Source organism: Pundamilia nyererei, unplaced genomic scaffold (genome assembly GCF_000239375.1).
Source record: "Pundamilia nyererei isolate P.nyererei 1_Seehausen unplaced genomic scaffold, PunNye1.0 scaffold00117, whole genome shotgun sequence".
NCBI lineage: Eukaryota > Metazoa > Chordata > Actinopteri > Cichliformes > Cichlidae > Pundamilia > Pundamilia nyererei.
Window position 1 is genome coordinate 245,090 of NW_005187518.1, and position 18,297 is coordinate 263,386.

Here is an 18,297-nt window from a genome sequence, read left to right on the forward strand (position 1 = left end):
TTGCAGTCTTTAATTATAAATGGGGAAATAACCATGTAGATGACCCTTGCACTGAGTCATTGGATGTGTGCAATTTATCTAATGTTGAGCACCTTGTTAGACGTTGACCAAGAGGTGGCAGAATTGCTCCATCGTGTTGCAGATTGTTTAAAGGAAGGAAGACTGCCATGATTCCTTTCAAAAGCATTTGTCAAATGTTTATACACTATGGGAACAATCAGCTTCACATAATCCTGTCCAAAGATAGTGAACCCCCAGAGTTCATGATGTAAGATGATACATCTGGCTTTACTAGCAAACAACTATTCAAAGATGACAGTTTGTGCATTTTCTGTATATGCACTAAACATTTAAAATCACTATTATCTGTTGTGGCTCCTTGTCATGCCTCTCCACCAGAATGTAGTGTTCATGTGTTAAAAGTGACTCTGGTTGTAAAGGTTGAATTAAAAATACATACAGGGTGCTTTTATTCCATTTCCTCTTAAATACAAATATGAAGATCATTTTTCTTACCAAATTGAATTGTTCTTAGGTCAGATTCTTATAGGCACTCACCGGCCAGTTTGTTATGTACACCTATTCAAATATCTAATTAGCCAATCATATGGCAGCAACTAAATTCCTTTAGGCATTTAGGTCATCTAGACATGGTCAAGATGACCTACTAAAGGTCGTGATAGGGGAGCAGCAGTAACTCAAATAACCAACTGTTACAACTACAGTATGCAGAGGAGCATCTCTGGAGGCACGACATGATGTGCTACAGCAGCAGAACATCAACCGTTTAGGCTGGTGGTATAATTGTGTGGAGGATATTTTCTTGGCACACTTGCTGCTTTAATCACCGTAGTATCAAATGGTCACGATTTAAACTTTGCAGCCCATCTGAGTCTTGCTGTTGACCATATACTTTCCTTTCCTTTCCAGGGCTATATGCCATGTCGTAGAGCTCAAATCATCCCTACCTGTTTTTTTGAACATGGCTGTTCTCAAATGTCCTCCACACTCACCAGATCTCAATCTAATAGAGCATTTTGGGGTTTTAATTTTTGCAGCATCATGGATGTGTAACTGACAAATCTGCAGCAGCTGTGGACTAAAATCTCTGAGGAATGTTCTTAGAACTGTGTTGAATCAATAAAAGGAAGAACTGAAGAATTAAGGCAGTTCTAAAGTCAAAAGATGCTCCAGCTCAGTACTAGCAAAGTGCACCTAATAAAGTGTCCGGTGAGTGTATTTGCTAAAGTTACTGAGGCTGAAAGTCATTGCTGTAGACTTAAATACACTCACAATAACCACAGTCCATACACAGATACATGACAGGTGAGCATGCACAGCAACCACTCCACTATACACATGCACCGATTCCGACTTTAACTACCACCGTTCCACATGACAGCACGTTTTTCCGTTTAAGCAACTCACCCTCCGGGCTTTACTCTGGTATTTAACAGCCTTCTTAGTGTCTGATACCGCCCTCTCCACATAGTCTACCGAGTGCTCCACATTGTACTCAATGCGGTCTATCATTTCCCCCTAGAAGAAGTTAGTTACAGAGGAGGTGTGGAGGACATGCAGACAAGAAGAATAAAGAGGAAGCCAGATATGTAGGCAGGAGGAGGAGGAGCGGATACAGATGGAGGCAAGTGACAGGGGAGGATAACAGATAAATGAGTAGGAGAGAGAAGAAAGAAGGAGAAGAAAAAAGAGAAAAAGAAATAATTATGTCACCCGTCTGTTGGTCTTTTTGAACTTTTTGCATTTTGGGATGTTGTCCTTTCCCTGCTCCACATAATCCTGGGCCTCCATAACACAGTGCTCAATGTTGTTCACGAGGTTGCCCTGCACAAGAATCAGAGATGGAGACACATTAAGGTAATAGTAAGAAGAAATCTGTAGTACCAGCAATGTTTAGATTTCATAAATATGTTTCAAAGCAACCTGACTAGACTAATGAAAGCTATCATTACATGAATGTCATAGAACACAAAATAACTGTGATATCATATCTCTTATCATTTCCATTGTATTGGTAACAAACCATGATTAAAACAGCATTAATCAACAAGATAGAAAATCATAACTTTTCACATTAGCACTGACTCACAATCACTTGACAAATCAAATGGCTACTAAAGTGACCCAGACTGCTCTCTGTGCATGCACTAAAACAAAGACAATTCAAAGTCCACGCAGGTGAAAAGTCACGAGTTAGAGATAAATTACCTTGCTGTGTTAGAAGGGGAACAACGTTCTGTGTTCTCCAGAGCTTAGAGTCATTGGAGTGGGGGCAGTGTTGTGTAGTGAAGAAGAAAACAGAGGCGAAAACCAAGAGAGTGGGAGACAGAGAGAGCAAAGCTGAGAAGGGTAGATTTAACAATCACATTCCAGTTTAATCTTAAATCATGCGGCACTGAGAGCATAAAGGGTTAGTTAATTGAGCTGTTTAGAGCACACACATACAAACACCCATTTCCACTGAATTATTAGACGTTTTCCCGCTAAATGTTATTGCATTGTGCCATCAGTGTAACCAAAATCAGTTTCATGTAACGATTTACTTCAATATTTCACATATTTTCTTATTTTTCATATTTTCAAGTGTTCTCTAACTCAGAATCCATTCTGTACAATTCAGGCCGATTATTTCTGATGAAGGAAATAGTTAATCTCTGTGGGGGTTAAGCCACACACGCGCGCGCACACACACACACACACACACACGCACGCACGCACGCAGGGAGCAGCCCTTAAGTTCCACACTTTGCTACGGAGACAAAAGGCAACTCAACACTTAAAGAAAACCCGAATATGTATCAGAAAATTAGGGAACTGTTCACTCCATGAGGCTAATGTGCAGCATTCAAATTTTGCAACATAATAAAAAGACTAATCCTGAACAGCTCTAAATGCATGAAGCTAAAGCCTGAAATATTTAAGGTTTATTTATAATTAAAAGCTTTAACAAAATGTGACTCTGTTAAGTTGCCAACTTGAAAGTTGTAGATGTCAGATTTATTTTCCAGCTAATGATCGCAGCAGGAGAATTATTTATAAAAAAAAAAAAAAAAAAAAAAAGAAAAAACAGTCCAAAGCCAGAAATCCCACGTGGAGATAATCACCAAACTCCAATCAACTTATCTTTGAGCCAAAAATGATCTGTTCCCCCAAAACTGTCTAAATTTACTGAGATAGTTTGCAAACAGACACCCAGATGGAGCTGAAAACATAACCTCCTTCCAACTGTGTTGGCATAGACAAGCCCTCAATTACACTAATACACTTAAAAACCGTTCTGCAAAATGAAAGACGTGTAGTTCCTTGAGCTTTAATAGGCAGGAGCAGCATGCTAGCATGCTGAGCTGATTAATGATTTTACTATTAATGAACACGGGGAGCTACTGAACCGCTGCAATGGCAAGATGGCCCTTTCTGCATGTAGAAACCAGTCATTATGCATCAATTGGCAGATGGATTGTCAGTTATAAACATATTGAGCATTTGCATGTTTGTTTCATTTGCATGCATTTGGCCGAGACTCAAGCAACACAGCTGTAGAAACAAAGGGAGAGAGAGAGATCAGTGTTTTCACCTGGCTTTCCACCAGCATGGCCATGTCCATGAACATGTCGTGAAGCTCCCTGATACTGTTTTCCAGCTTGATAATCTCATTGTGCCGCGTCTCGATCTCATTCATTGCTTGCTGGGTGATGTTGTCCATAATTATCTAAGAAGGTACAAAATTAAGGAAGTAGTGACTGACAGGTGCGCCCCCGCTGCATTCTTTATGTTTTGCTTTTTTGTTTTTTGTAAGACTTACCCCCGAGGTGAAGATGGCTGGATTGTCACTTTCCAACATGCTCTCCAGCTCCTCGTTTGTTGTGTTTCTTCCAGCTAAAAAGGCAAAGCGCACAAACTTCAAAAAAAGACCGCCAGCTTGCTTAAACTTTTAGGGATAACTGTAAGCGCATCAATATTTCATTTAAAAGGTTTCCAAAGAGAATGAAGACCATATTAATAAAACACTAATATAACGCCCTGGACGATAACAGTCATCCCCTCCTGGTCTATATGCCAATTTGAGGATTAATTAAAATAAAAGCTGTTTGCTCATCTTTTACACATACTTATTTTCCATCCTCTCTCCATCCGTCTCCACTGTACAGGAACGGCAACACTGGATGTAATATGTAAAAGATTTGTCCAGGCAGGAAAAGGGTTAAAAACAGATGTAATAATAGAAAAACTGATCTGAATGTCGCAGGGTAAATATGTGTTCATACATCTGTCAGTATTTAACTAGGCATCTCAAATTATCTCCAAGCTAAGGTTCAGACAGAAAGCCATAAACCCTGCAATTCAAACATTAATGGGCCTACAGTTAAAATATTGCTTAACTACAGGAGTGAGCCATCGGACTTCTCATTGCACTTAACCCCACATCTCTGACATTTGCAGGCCAGGAGTTTTGCATTTTTCTGATCCAGCCACACTAATGTGAACACGATTAATGGTGTAAAATACCTCGAGAAACTAACAGTTCAGTTTTTTGCTCTGTGTATATCCATTTGTTGATGTGTTTTGAAGCAAAACATTCACGGTCTCTCTTCTTTAATCCTATCAGCACGCGTCATTAACGTTTGAACGAGGATCTGTGGCTACTCTAAAACCTACAAGTTAGATTTTTTTTCGCTTTTGACAAATCACACACGGTAGCTCAGCGACTGCAGCTGAGTCAGAGATATCAGTCTGCATCTCATTTGTAGTAGCTGAGATTGAATCTGATACTCGCTGATCATCTTTTGACATTTCCCCTTCAACTGTCAGACAGGCAGAACATGAGTAAACACGGCTCGTATTCATTTGAATATGAGGCTTGTGTAGTTTTCTTAGCATGAGGAGCAGAGGAAGACTGAGAACTATCACCTACTTATTTAGCAGTTTATTAAGTTTGCTTTAATATTTTCAATCTCCCATCTCTTTCTGTGTGACAGCATTTCTTATGGCTTCTTTCTGCTGATGAGTTTGCTCCTCATCCATCTTTATTTTCCCCGACAGAGTTGCCCTACTTTACAAGCATTTCCCTACACCTACACTAATACTCTCGTTTGAGCGCTGAGTTTGCATGCAGCGCTGCTCCACTTGGGCTCCATTACTGCCCCACTGTTACTGTAAGTCATAGTCAGACACTATCAGCATCATTTCCAATCTTTCCTTTGCACATTTTAAATCCTCTTTGGGGTTGCATGTGAATACAGGACTTTCCCTTTCTTCCCTGTGATGACACACGTGATGACCCATCAAATAGTAACTCGATGTACAGAGCTGAGCAGTTAGTTTAACTTCTCTCGGCTACGGTTAAAAAAACAAAAACAAATAGCAGGCCAAAGAAATCTAAAAGCTTTCTAACAACACTGTCTATTAAAAAAAAAACTAGTGGTGAGAGAAACACTGAGCTTTTTTACTAAATAGAAGTACAAGGAAAAGCCATTTAGAGAAAAAGTTCAGAACTATTGTTGTAAAAATGATTTTAAATCATCAAAACTGCCCAATAGGCAAAATGGATTAAGATTAACAAATTAAATTAAAACACTAAGAAATATATTTTGAACATTTTCAAAGCAGATATTTTGACTCGCAGCAGGGACAGCACAAGTGCCTTCATGATGGCTGCATTCCATTTTCTTCATACTGGTTCACTGCTGTGGCATGCTGGGATATTATGGGGAAATCATTAATTCTGCCTGTTCCTTCCCTACTGCGCCACATCACAATGTCTGTCTAGAAAAAGATCTAAAAAGCACGCCATCTATAACATTTCTCCTATGGCCTCAGCGTCACAGGCCTAGAGACCAGTGGGTGATCGCCTGGCAATCACAGTTTGCTAGAGAAAAATGTGCACGTTACTTGTGCTTTAATGAAATTGCTCGCAAAGAGGTTGTAGTACTACACCGGAAACATTCTTGTGATTGCTTTGAACGCCAACAGGTTGTTGCGGTCCCCTGTAGTGTCGTATACTACAGGTCAACTACAGCAAGCTCAGGCAGCCACTTACCAACATGTCGGGAAATTCTCAATGACTGGAGGTTGTCAGCAACTGATATAAATTAACATAAAAGAGCCCTTCAAATTACACTGTGCTAATACAGCACTTTAATAAATGTATTTAGCTCATTTCTGCTCCTGGGGTATACTGAAACAGCAACCACAGGGGCTGACAAAAGAAGCCAACTGGAAGTGCCAAAAACCTGCAGTTCATCTAGTGGCCACTTGAGGCTGCTTACCCTTTTAACTACTCCAGAGATAATCTTAACATGCTCACAGCCTGGTACAAAAATGGTTTGGGTCTCTACAGTGAATTTCTGCTTTCAAACATCTCTCCAGGGGATTTATTTCTTCCCTTTTATTTTGTTCAGGGATAGAGTTATGATTGCTTTGACAGAACGTTATCAGCAATAGCTGTCGGCAAGACTTCGCCTCCACTAATTTGTGGCACTGAGCTGGACCCCATGGCAGTGTGTGTGCTGCTGGTGCCTTCTGGAGTATTTTTAATGGAATTATGTGACAAATATTATGACCCTCTATGAGGTACAGCCCATCCAAGAACTATGTGCTTCAAATTGGTTTAGTTTAGAGAGAATTTCTGTCTTTTTATTAGTCTGCTACATACTGTAATAATTAGCTGCTATATGCACTCACCAACTACTTTATTAGGTACATTTATTCAGCTGGTCATTAATGGAAATATCTATAAATGTCTAAGCCCATCATTAATAGTTTTATATTTTCTGCTAGTATAACGTCACTCCAAGAAGAAATGCACTTAAGTAAATTAAAGAATTTTAAAGTATTTTATAATAAGAAAAAGCATCAAAGCATTACTTAACCTATCAATAAGCGTTAGGGCATGCTGATGAGTTACAACACATAGTGACCTCAGTCTGTCGCAGTAAAATGTGCAGCACTGCTAAAAGTAGAAACGCTGAAGAGTGATGCTGAAAAACTTGTTAATGCATTTAATACTTCAAGGTTCTACTTTAGTAATTCCCTCTTATCAGGTTTTTCTAAAAGCTGAACCTGAACAGACTTTATTAAATCTAAAACATAACAGAAAAACTACTAATAGCGACTAGAAAGAGAGACTGTTTCTCTTTCCTGATAAACTCAGAACTGAATTTAAAAGCCTTCTGCACAGATACAAGGTCCTGAATAATCAGGCCCCATCACAACGTATCACCCCAGCAGAGAACTCTCAGACTGCTAGATTGTGACTTGTGGTTCCCACAGTTTGCAAAAGTAATGGAAGGCGGCTATCAGGCCCCTCTCCTGTGCAACCAGATTAGGCTCAAAAAATTCCTTTTTGACTCATAGCTTATAGTTAAGGATGGATCACGTCACCCTGCAGCATCCCTTAGCAGTGCTGGTAAAGGCAGGGAATGACAGACTTGCCATGACGCAATGAGCTCTTCTCCACTCGCCCCTTTTCACTCCTGATGTGTTTACATGCCACTAATGCCGGTCATTAACGTGTCTCTTCTATAGTTTCTTTTCTCTACTCTTTCTTCTCAGCCCTGCAGTCACAGCAGATGGTCGCCCCTCCCTGATCCCTCCCCGGCCATGGCAGGGGGTCTCTTCCCATTAAAAGAGAATTTGTCTGTCTGGAGGTGGTGTTTATTGGACTTTTCTGTCTAATATTGAAAGGTTTGTTTTTTCCTTACAATATGAAACACGTTGAGATGACTGCTGTTGGTGCTATATTAATAAAATGAGTCAAATTGAACTCAAGACTATTCAAACTGGAACTCCTTGGGGAAATTGTTTTGCAGATCAAAGAAATTTATAGTAACCCTGACATGGTGTGACCAGTTCTTCTGTGTGATATTAAAAAGAGTGTAGCGAGATAGTAGTTTGACACTTTGTGCTTTGCTTTTAACGATGATTTTATTAACTTGAAATTCTTGGAAAAAGGCAAATAACTCCAGCTCCTAAAATTTCAAATAATTAGAAAAAACACAACTCAATTCATTCACAGTAGCTTAAAGTAACAGACCTGCACAGCTTGCTTTGTGAACTCTTCTCATTCTTTCTCACCACTGGACCCCTGGGAGGAGATTTTAGAGGCAACAAAATCTGGATTCATGATCTAATCAGCGTGTGTGAGAATGCGTGTGATGAAGACTGGTGGTTGCTGTGGGGCCTCAGAGACAGAGCAGGTAGCGTGATGGTGACTGATGATGGTCGGGAGTCAGAGCCGATGATTGCCTTCACGAACAGAATTTTGATGAAGCCGCACGCAAGCATCCATAGCAGAGTCCATTCACACTTCTCTTTATATACACAGAGCGCATCATGTGCAATTCAAACTTCATATCCATATCAAACCAATGAATTTCATTTAGTTGTGAGTAAGTGGTTGCACAGTTTCATTACCATGCTTAAGAGACATGTTGAGCAATAACATTTTAGCAGCATGACAAATGGGAGGATGAGAACGAGGCACAAAGAAGAGCGAGAGGCCACATTCACTACATCGCTGTGATTGGTTTCCAGTCCTCTCTGATAATAATCGCTCTAACATCAGACTAAAACTACAACATTGAAGAGGGTCAGAGAGGAGTGACAATGAGTCATGCATAATCATGAAGACAAAAAAAAATTGAGGCACACTACCCTACACTATTTATCTCACTTCCTACACACACACACACACACACACACACACACGTTCCTCATAGTTTTTTGTTTTAAGCCATGACAGTCTCTGAGGGAGGCTCTTAGCTGTTACCATGGAGACCTAAACCCTGAGAAGCCTAATATGAAGCCAAGAAGTCTCACTTCACCCATGGTGTTTATGGGCTATTAAATCATTGATACTATGTTGCTACCAGTAACAGCATTATTTCATTTCCATTGTTATATAACACAAATCAAGCGAGACCCTCCAGAAGCAGAGAGAAACGGCAAATTGCACAACCAGGCACAAGAACAAGCAGTGTAATTTTCTAGTACATTTTGCCGATCTGCACCCATGTAAAGGAGATCGATCTCTTTTGTTCCCGAGGCAGGTATGTGGCGTACATCTCTGTCTTTTCCGCTGGCGTTGCAAGCACGCTCCTCCTAAGCTAAAAGAGCGTCCACTGAGAAATAAAACACAACAATCAAATGTCAAAGAGACCCTGCAATGCCTGTGACCAACATCCACTCCACCCTGCTGGCCTGGCCTCTCTGCTCACTGCTGCAAAATAATGGAAGCAAAATAGCATATCAAAATATGCATTCTCAATCAATAGTAAACTAAAATGCAAACACAGTGGATTAAACTCATATCAAAGTGCTTTAAAAGATTAGCTGAAATTCCATGGGTTAGTTCAGCATTTGTAAAATGCACTCACTTGCTGTCTTGCAAGAAATAGTAAAGATTTATATTTCTCTAATATTCAGCTTTTGAATATGAAAACATACTGTATTAGCTGAGCATGAATCCTAAAATCAGAAAACAGAGCCTGTCTCTACCTTAAAAGTATAAAACTGGATAACCTAAAGGTTTAAAATCACTAACAAATTAATTCTTACTCTTTTTCTAGTGAAAAGAGTGAAGTAAAGGCCACCGTGGACCCAGAATGACGTGGACCCAGCTGAAGAGAACGGTCCAGAACAGAGTCCGTTGGCGCGGTGTTGTTGCAGCCCTATGCTCCACCAGGAGTCTACAAGCTTGACGATGATTTAAGTGAAAATAGCATACAGTTTTATGGTTTTAATAATGTGTCTCCGATACATTAAAACTGTTTGAGTTCAGGTCTGAAAACCAAAAATTGTATTCATCAATCATTCATTTTCTTTCACTTATCCATTTCAGGGTTGCGGTTGGCCTGGAGCCTAACCCAGCGGGGTAAACCCTAGACATGTACCACAGGCCTAACAAGAAACACACAGCCATTCACATCTAAGATCAACTTAAAGTCACCAATCAATCTAACATGCATGTGTTCACACAGTCCCAAACAGTTCCTGAAGTAAAAGTCATGGGGAGACAATGCAAACTCCACACAGAAATGTTGCATAACTCAAAAACTTCTTGCTGTGAGGCAATGGGGCTAAACACCACAACACACAGCGGTGTTGCCCAAATTTTATTGATAGAGATAAAATTCCAGAAGAATAGATGTATAGAAATGCATTTTTATTAGAAATGATGCATCTAGATCTATTTAGGACTTTATTTAGGACATTATAAGGTACTCAAAAAAATTCTGACAACAAATCTGTGGAGGAAACACCAAAGACGGCAGTTAAAGGAGATGATAAGTGCTTTCATGCACTGACATGAGTGCACAGCTGAGGTTCACGGCTGTTGTCGCAGATAAATCTAACACTTGAGGCAAAGATACACATAAGTAAATGTATTGTTTTATGGGTTTATTGTAGCCTTCACATAACTTGACATGACAGGCGTTTTTGCGGGACAGAAACACTAAACACCACCAATACTACCAATTTTGCTCATTTGTAAAAGACATAGGAAAGAAGACCATAAGGATGACAAGAAGTTATGAACCTTCTTTTAAAGCAAGAAAGTTGTTCTCAATTACCCGAAATAACTTCTCGGCACTGTTACTAATAGCAGCTTTCTTGAAGCTTTGCTTCAAGAAAGACTTTTTTTAGAGTCACTGTTGATCAGGGGCAAAAATGTTGTCTGGACAACAACGTGTTTACATGACAGTGTACCTTTCCTGTTTTCTTTTTCATGCATGTACCCAGCGGGTTTGAGTAGGAGTGAACAGGAAAGGGGATGAGCAGCAGAGGGAACATCAATACTCAGTCTGACAGAGCAGACTGTTTCCCTCTGTGTGACACACTCTCATTGATTCACAGACGTGCACACATACACATGTCAAAGGTGCAGGCACAACAGAAAAAGGCCACTTGCTACATCACCCTAAATGATTTAAACAGTGTTAGATTCAACTATTATGGACTTCTTCTCATTCTTAAATCCCTAAACTCCAAGTCCGTCTTTATTTCATACTGATGATTTCCCGATCTTTCTTTCCATCTCTGTGCTCTCTCTCTGTAACTAATCCCTTCCTTGACGACAGGTGAGATCAACTAAGGCCTCCTGTGACTCCACCAGCTGACAAATCAAATCCAAATGGATCTAGATGAGCTCAAGGAAAAAGTGAGTCACATGCGTGTGTTTAACTTCACTAGTGGATTTGCGTTGTTCTTTTTTGCGCACGGTTGTTGTTGTTGTAGTCTACATATATTGGGTGGAGCTCATGCATACAGACTGGTTGCATGTGTCCATCTAAACTGACAGATGGCCAGAGGAAATGACATCTATACCAAGCGCCGTGCAACATAACTGCCCTTGCGCTCCTCTGCTCTTGCTATTAAATGAGTCACTGTCTCTGGATGCTCGTGTGCATGTGTGTTTTTATAAAGGTGACTCTATCATGATTGTTAGGGGCAGCTGGCACAGTGCGGTCTGCCAGGATGCTGTGTCAGAGGCCATGCGAGGTGCCTGGTCCAGGAGCCCAGCGCCTACAGCTAATACCTGTCAAATCACATTACACATACAGCGTGTCACGAGTGAGATGAGCTCAGATCTGAGCTGCAGCAACCTGGCATGTGCATGCACATGGGTGTGGGTGTTGGTGATCTATGTGTTTTGGAAAGTGGTTTCAGTGTGAGGGTGGTTGTTTTGGTACACTACACAAAACAATTCAAAATAAAATATGGGTGTGGGAAACTGAAATTTCTCTCTAAACAAAATTAAGAAAAGACTGCATTTTGTAGTCTTTTCTCCACAAGTGTTACTGATGATTCTGTGGGATGATAATGGTTGGACACACTCTCCAATTTGTATTGTTTTATGTGTGCGTGTGTGTGTTCAAGTTTAAGCTGAAGACATTCAAATGCGACTTTGAGAGTGAATAAACTGAATATATTTATAAATTAAACTTGAATGTCAGCCCAGCTGAGCGAATGTTCTATGAATAACGATGTGCTGGAAGCTGTTGGAGCAGCTGCGAGATGTTGCGATGATGAAGTTTTCCTCCTGCCGGAATTTTTAAAAAAAAAAAAAAGCAGAAACCTTGAAAACAGAAAATGTCAAAAGAACCTGCGCCTAGAATTACAACGCTTCTCGCTACACAAGTTTCTCTGATTGAATTTGATCAAGTCAATCAATTGAGGTTTGAGGGGTCATAGTGTGTGGTAAACAGTGTGCAGAAATACTAAAGCTCTTTCAAAAATGGTGAATACACCTGAAGTCTGCACACAGTGGCAGAAAATGGGTACAGTAGCACAGCTGGATGGTAGATGACTTTAAATACCATCCAAAGTAACAGGTGCGCAAGAGTGGCAAGCAAGAAGGTGGAGGAAGGGTGGAGTGTGTGGAGGCGAGTGTCAGGAGTGATTTGTGACAGAAAGATAACAGCAACAGTAACAGTGTGTGCAAGATGGTGACACCTGCTATGATCGATGTTTTATAGATGGTGGCGCTGATAAAAACACAGGAGGTCTGGCTGGAGGTAACAGACCTAAAGATGCTAAGATTTTCACTGGCAGTGGCCAGATAATTAGAAATGAGTGCATGAGAGGGATAACTCAGGTTAATAATTGTTGAGACATATTTAAAGACACAAGGTTGAGATGGTTTGGACATGGTCAGAGAAGAGATGGTGGATGCACGGGGCAACTGATGCTGAGCTGTTAAGCAGGAGGAGAAGAAGATGACCACAGAGAAAGTTCACAGATGTAGTGAAGGAGGTCATGCAGACTGTTGGTGTGGCAAAGGATACCAGGAATAGAATGACGCTCCGCATCCACACTATTGTTTTCATTCATTTTCACAGAGTTGTGCGTCCACAATGGCCAAAAACACTTACGTTCCAGTACTGCGCATGCGTGAAGTGCAAGATGTTGAGGAAAAGCAGCGAATTTTTTAAATGGACTAACAATGAGGTGGAGTTGTTGCTGCGAGTAACACAAAAGTACAACGTTGGAAAAGCGAGTGAGAGTTAAAGAATTTGAAGAAAAGCTATCTACATGTACAAACTAATATTAGTCTTTAATAGGGCTGTCATAACAACTGATGTGCAATGCCCTCCGCTATCTTAGTTTAATTGGTCACATGACTACATCACATGACTAAAATGTGTCATCGTTTTCGAAAAGGCTCCTGGTTCGCTGTACACACTGCGTCGCGAAAGCGGTGTTTTCAAATGTATCTGCTTTGGAGAACGTTTTCAAAAAGCTCCGTTTTCCTTGACCAAAAACGCCGTCTCAGTGTGGATGGAAGGCCAAAACGGAGAGAAAAATATGCATTTTCAAACGAAAACGTTTTAGTGTGGACATGGCCTAAGGCACATTATCTGCTGTGGTGACCCCAAAAAGGGAGCAGCTGAAGGAAGAATAAGAAGGAGGAGTGCGTCACCGCCAACTGAGACCCTCTCTGTGCCTGTGTGGGTCCTCCAAGGCTTCTCTAGCTTCTTCCCATAGTCCAAAAAAAATGCATGTTAGGTTAATTGGTTATTGTATATTGATGTAGGTGTGAATGTAGGCATGAATGTTGCTTTAGGCCCCAGTGCCAGCAGGGATAAGCTCCATCTCCCCTACGCTGGATAAACAGTTCAGGAAAAAAAGGATGCAGATCTCATTTTTAGCCTAATTAACATGAATTCAACATCTGAGCAATAAGAGGGAGGACAGATATGAAGAGGACGATGCTTGGCCTGAGGATAAAACACATGCTAGGAAATGTGGGAAAAGTGATTATGACAGCCTTTTTTTTTGGACAGAGATGACTAAAGCTGACCATTTTGTTCACAGTGTAGCAACAGCACACCTACACAAGAGTTAGATGTTATACTGTACGATAAGAGGGTGTGTTCTAGGTGGGATCAGACAAACCAGATAGAAAATACAAATTAGAACAACAATTAAGATGTTTTTATCTGGGCTATGAAAATAGATGTAGATGTTCTGAATCAGTGCAGTGTTCACACAGGTACAGTCACAGTTTGAGGGGTGGCGGTGGCTTTAGTCTCCTGGGTCTACTCACTAATCTCCAGCTGTCTCTGAATGCGTCCCTTGCAGCGCTCCCTGTAGTCTGACTGAGTGGTGTTGTATTCTGACATCACCTCGACAAATTTACGGGACAGTGTGGAGTGCTGCAGAGACAAGGAGAAACAACAAACCACTTCACCTGAGTCCGACTGATGCTGGCGCCAGACAGTAAATAAGAGAAGTAAGAATAAAGTCAATGCTACGTGAACAGGAGTGTAGCAGTGTACCAACTGCATATTACACACTAATGACATGCAAATGTAGCGTGTTCAGAATGGAAATAGGACAAAGAGGCGCAACAAGTATACTCAAAGCAGTGAGTATAATACTATACTATGAATACTAACAGAAACACTTGATATTTTCATGTGCTGTTTGATAGACACCATTAATCCACATTGTAATGGGAGGAGGTAACCTCTCACATGTGAGTTTTATTTGTGATTACGGTTAGAGTTGGGGGTTTGAATGCCATGATGTCATCATCTGTGAAGTTGTCTCATCTTTGCTGATTGTCTGAGAGAAATCCAGCGATGTCCTCACAGAGTGGGGAGGGTGTTAACTAAAGTACTTAAATATGGCTCACCGTCATGCAGTAAGATGCAACTGGAGCACAGCTGTGATTCTTCTGCTTCCCTGAACTGTACCTGTGTTTTACGTATCCTCAGGTCGGCCGATGACCTGTTCTGCCCCTCCTCTTGCTCAATGGTTTGTTGGATACCTGGGCAAATGCACAAAAGTACACATTTGATCAACAGACAGCTGCTCTCTTTGAATAAAGCCTCCAATGCTGCTGTCTGCCTGTAGAGATTAATTAAATCATACACAACGTACAGATTAGATGAATTAACAAAGATACCAATGATTTAGCTGTTCAGTAGTAGTGAAAATAAGGGTACGAATCCGTTGATGATACCAGAGGAAAGACGAGGAGGTTAATAAAAATCAAAAATGAACTGTAACCACGAGAGCAGAACTGTGCTCGCAAATCCTCATGGTACTCTGCTAAATAGATTATGAGGAACGGCAGTTCATTTTGTGTGCAGATCTGGCATTTTGTCCTGAGGCTAGAGCAAGAAGAACGGTCCAGAGGTTATTAAAAATACAAGAATTCAATATCTGGAGACCACAAACATACACATCCAAATTTATTAGAAATCCAGCTATTTGTTTTTGAGATACCGTGTTACAAGGTGGACAAGGGAAAGGATGAACTGTTACAAGAGGAAAGGCTAGGAGGTCAAATCATAATCAATAACACTCTGGAGGCTGTGAATTTTTTACCGCATTCGGTCAATGCTTGTGAAGCTGGGAGTGAAAGTGCTGGACACTTTGTCAATAGGGGAATCAAATTCTAATTCAACACCTGTAATCAAGAGGATGTGATCTATGATCTATGTATTAAACTATAATTATAACCCGGGGGTGGTTATTATATCTACGTATAATAATGTAGTAATGCACTAAGATTGCCATACATGCATGACACAAAGATTAACTAATCATACGTCAAATCAGTCACTCAGATGAATAATTGATGATGTGGAAGAAGCAGTGACTATTAAGAAATTCATCAAGGTACAAATTACTGGGGTGACTGTTCCCGTTCTAGTTTTCCAGTGACATGTTAGTGTGTAATAGTCACTTTTTCTTGGCTGCTTCTTCGCTGTCACACATCAGGAAGATGCTGCCGAGCATAATAACGTAAATGAAAAGCCATCAGAGGCCACAGGAAGAACTGTTGCTGAAATATACAGAGATGTAGCTTTCATTTAAATCCAGTTTTTCATTTAAGATGGGATTGGATGGCTGATGAAGGCTGCTACACCTTCATGGACACATCTTACAGTGAGATGTGCAGCTACACCTGACTTGTTACTGTAAGGGTCTGTGCTCGTTTCTATTTATACACACAGCTTCAGTATAACAAACTATCACAGCTCATAGGGTGTTAAAAACATGATAACTCATAATAAATTACTTGCTTTCAGGATCTCTGAAAAACGTGTACATTTAACATCCATTTATCGATCGGTCTTGATCGATTCAGCCACTGGGGATGCTTCCTTTTTGCCAATTAACTACAACTGTGTATTATTTGGAAAACCCAGACAGGCTAGAGGAGTTGCTTTATTTATTTAACACAATAATTGGTTGTGTCACAAAGGAGACATTGTATTTTAATTGTTCCAGGAAAATCCACGATGGGTTTTTGATTTACTTTAACATAATCAGTATTGTGCATCATTTAGAAATCATTTCAAATTGGATTTTTGCCTTGAATGTGTTTCCAAAACCACTGAGAGCATGATTAAATCCACTCTTTGAGCTTGTTAAGTCTGTGTCTTCACAGTGCCAGGCTGCGCTCAGTACAACCTAAGAGTATTTATAACTCTAGGCACATATAGCTAATTAGGTACATCTTGTCCACAGCACAGAAAACGATCCTTTGCTTCACTACTCATACAAGTTTTTTCTTAATAAATAGTTTAGGTGCATGAAAATAAACCACTAGCACAAATATAAGAGGTCCTCAACAGCCAAAGCAGACTGTATATGCAGTACTCAATGCAGTATTGGTATTGTGAAATTAAAAATCTTCATTAATACTATAATTTCCCATCTTTATTCTTAACTGGAAAGCTATTTAAAAAAGGCATTTGGTACATTTACCAGTTTTCTAGGAGGTACAAAGAATTCACTTTTTAATTGTCTTATTTTTCAATTTTGCTATTTTGATGCTTAAACCTACTTATTTGAATTCTTGGTATTTCTTGAAATAAACTTTCTTTAAAACTAAGTGAACAATTGACCTCACGAGTCACTCTAAAGCAAAAATAAGCTGCAGACACCTTACAACCAATTAAAAATAAATAAATCAGTGGTTGCCTGGTGATTCCGGTATTTTGTTATGTTGTTGTGATTATGCTGATGATAAAATGCCAGATTCAAACAACTACTTCAAATAAATAAATAAAAAACTGCATTGAGCCAGTTCTCTTGACTTCCACAAGTGCTTGCCTGCAGAAGTTCAGCAGCGATTAATATAATAACTTTATGTTCATTTTGATTGACCAAAATGACCATAATTCAAAAAGACCAAGATCGACCTCTGAACCATCTGTTGTCTGTTTGCAAAGACATTTTGAATTATTCATAATGGTTAAAGAATACACATGAAATACAGTGGAGAAAATAATTATTTGGTCGTCTGCTGAATTTGTAGTTTTGCTCACTTACAAAGAAATTTTTATAGTAGTTTCATTTTAATGGAGGGAGACATAATATCAGAAAAAACACATTACATAAAATATATAGATTGAATTGCATGTCATTGATTGAAATGAGTATTTGATCCTGAAGCAAAACAGGTGGAGAACACTTTGTTGCTGAACACAGCAGTAAGCTGTTTAATTGTTCTTGGTCATCAGGTTTGCACAGATTTCAGGAGGGATTTTGATTCACTCCTCTTTACAGAAACTCTAAATCCTTTAGATTTCTGCTGTTTCAACCCCCCAAACATATTTTCTACCGACTGAGGTCTGGAGACTGGAAAGCTCACGCCATGACCTCAAAGTGCTTCTTATTTAGCCACTCCATTGTAGCCTTGAAGACATGTTTTCAGTCTTTGTCATGCTGTGTAATCAATGGTGTTCTGGGTGACTGTGGTTCCAACTGCTTTTAGATCATGAATAAACTCCTCTGGTGTAGTTTTGTGCCGACCCACCACTTTTCTCATGATCATCCTGACCCCATGACCCATGAGGGTAACTGATGGTCATTTTATATTTATTCCATTTCCAAATTATTGCACGAACAGCTGTCAATGTCAATTCAATTTTATTTATATAGTGTTCACTAAGCTTCTTGCTGATGGTATTTTAGCCCATTCCAGCCTTATGCAGGTCTACAATCTTGTACCTGATGTCCTTTGACAGCTATTTGATGTTGCCCATGGTGGTGAAGAGGTCAGGACAGGTGTGCTTTATGCACATAATGAGTTGATTCACTGATTCTGATTTGTATGCTACATCTATGCTAGCCTGAGTTCTCGCAAGGTAGGAGGGGATCAAATACTAGAGCTGGGCGATATGAGATTTTTTCATATCACGATATGTTTTTTTCATTTCAGGCGATAACGATATCCATCACGATATAAGCCAAATAACTATATTTGTAAGATTTAAATGTGCCGTTGCTCACAAGTAAAATGTGAAATAATCA

The 18,297-nt window shown here is 39.9% G+C and overlaps 1 protein-coding gene across 2 annotated transcripts in view; it reads right to left on the reverse strand.

Moving 5' to 3' along the window:
- LOC102198818 (syntaxin-1A-like) overlaps window positions 1-18,297 on the reverse strand; it is an 82,191-nt gene that overhangs the window by 4,639 nt on the left and 59,255 nt on the right. The window contains exons 5-9 of one of the 2 annotated variants that reach the window (XM_005742085.2): window positions 14,721-14,794; window positions 14,069-14,177; window positions 3,824-3,897; window positions 3,596-3,730; window positions 1,429-1,539 (exon numbers count right to left, since the gene is read on the reverse strand). In XM_005742085.2, coding sequence (XP_005742142.1) covers window positions 1,429-1,539; window positions 3,596-3,730; window positions 3,824-3,897; window positions 14,069-14,177; window positions 14,721-14,794 — 503 coding nt within the window. The remainder of the gene's footprint in view (window positions 1-1,428; window positions 1,540-3,595; window positions 3,731-3,823; window positions 3,898-14,068; window positions 14,178-14,720; window positions 14,795-18,297) is intronic. The other variant, XM_013913140.1, reaches the window with a different exon arrangement.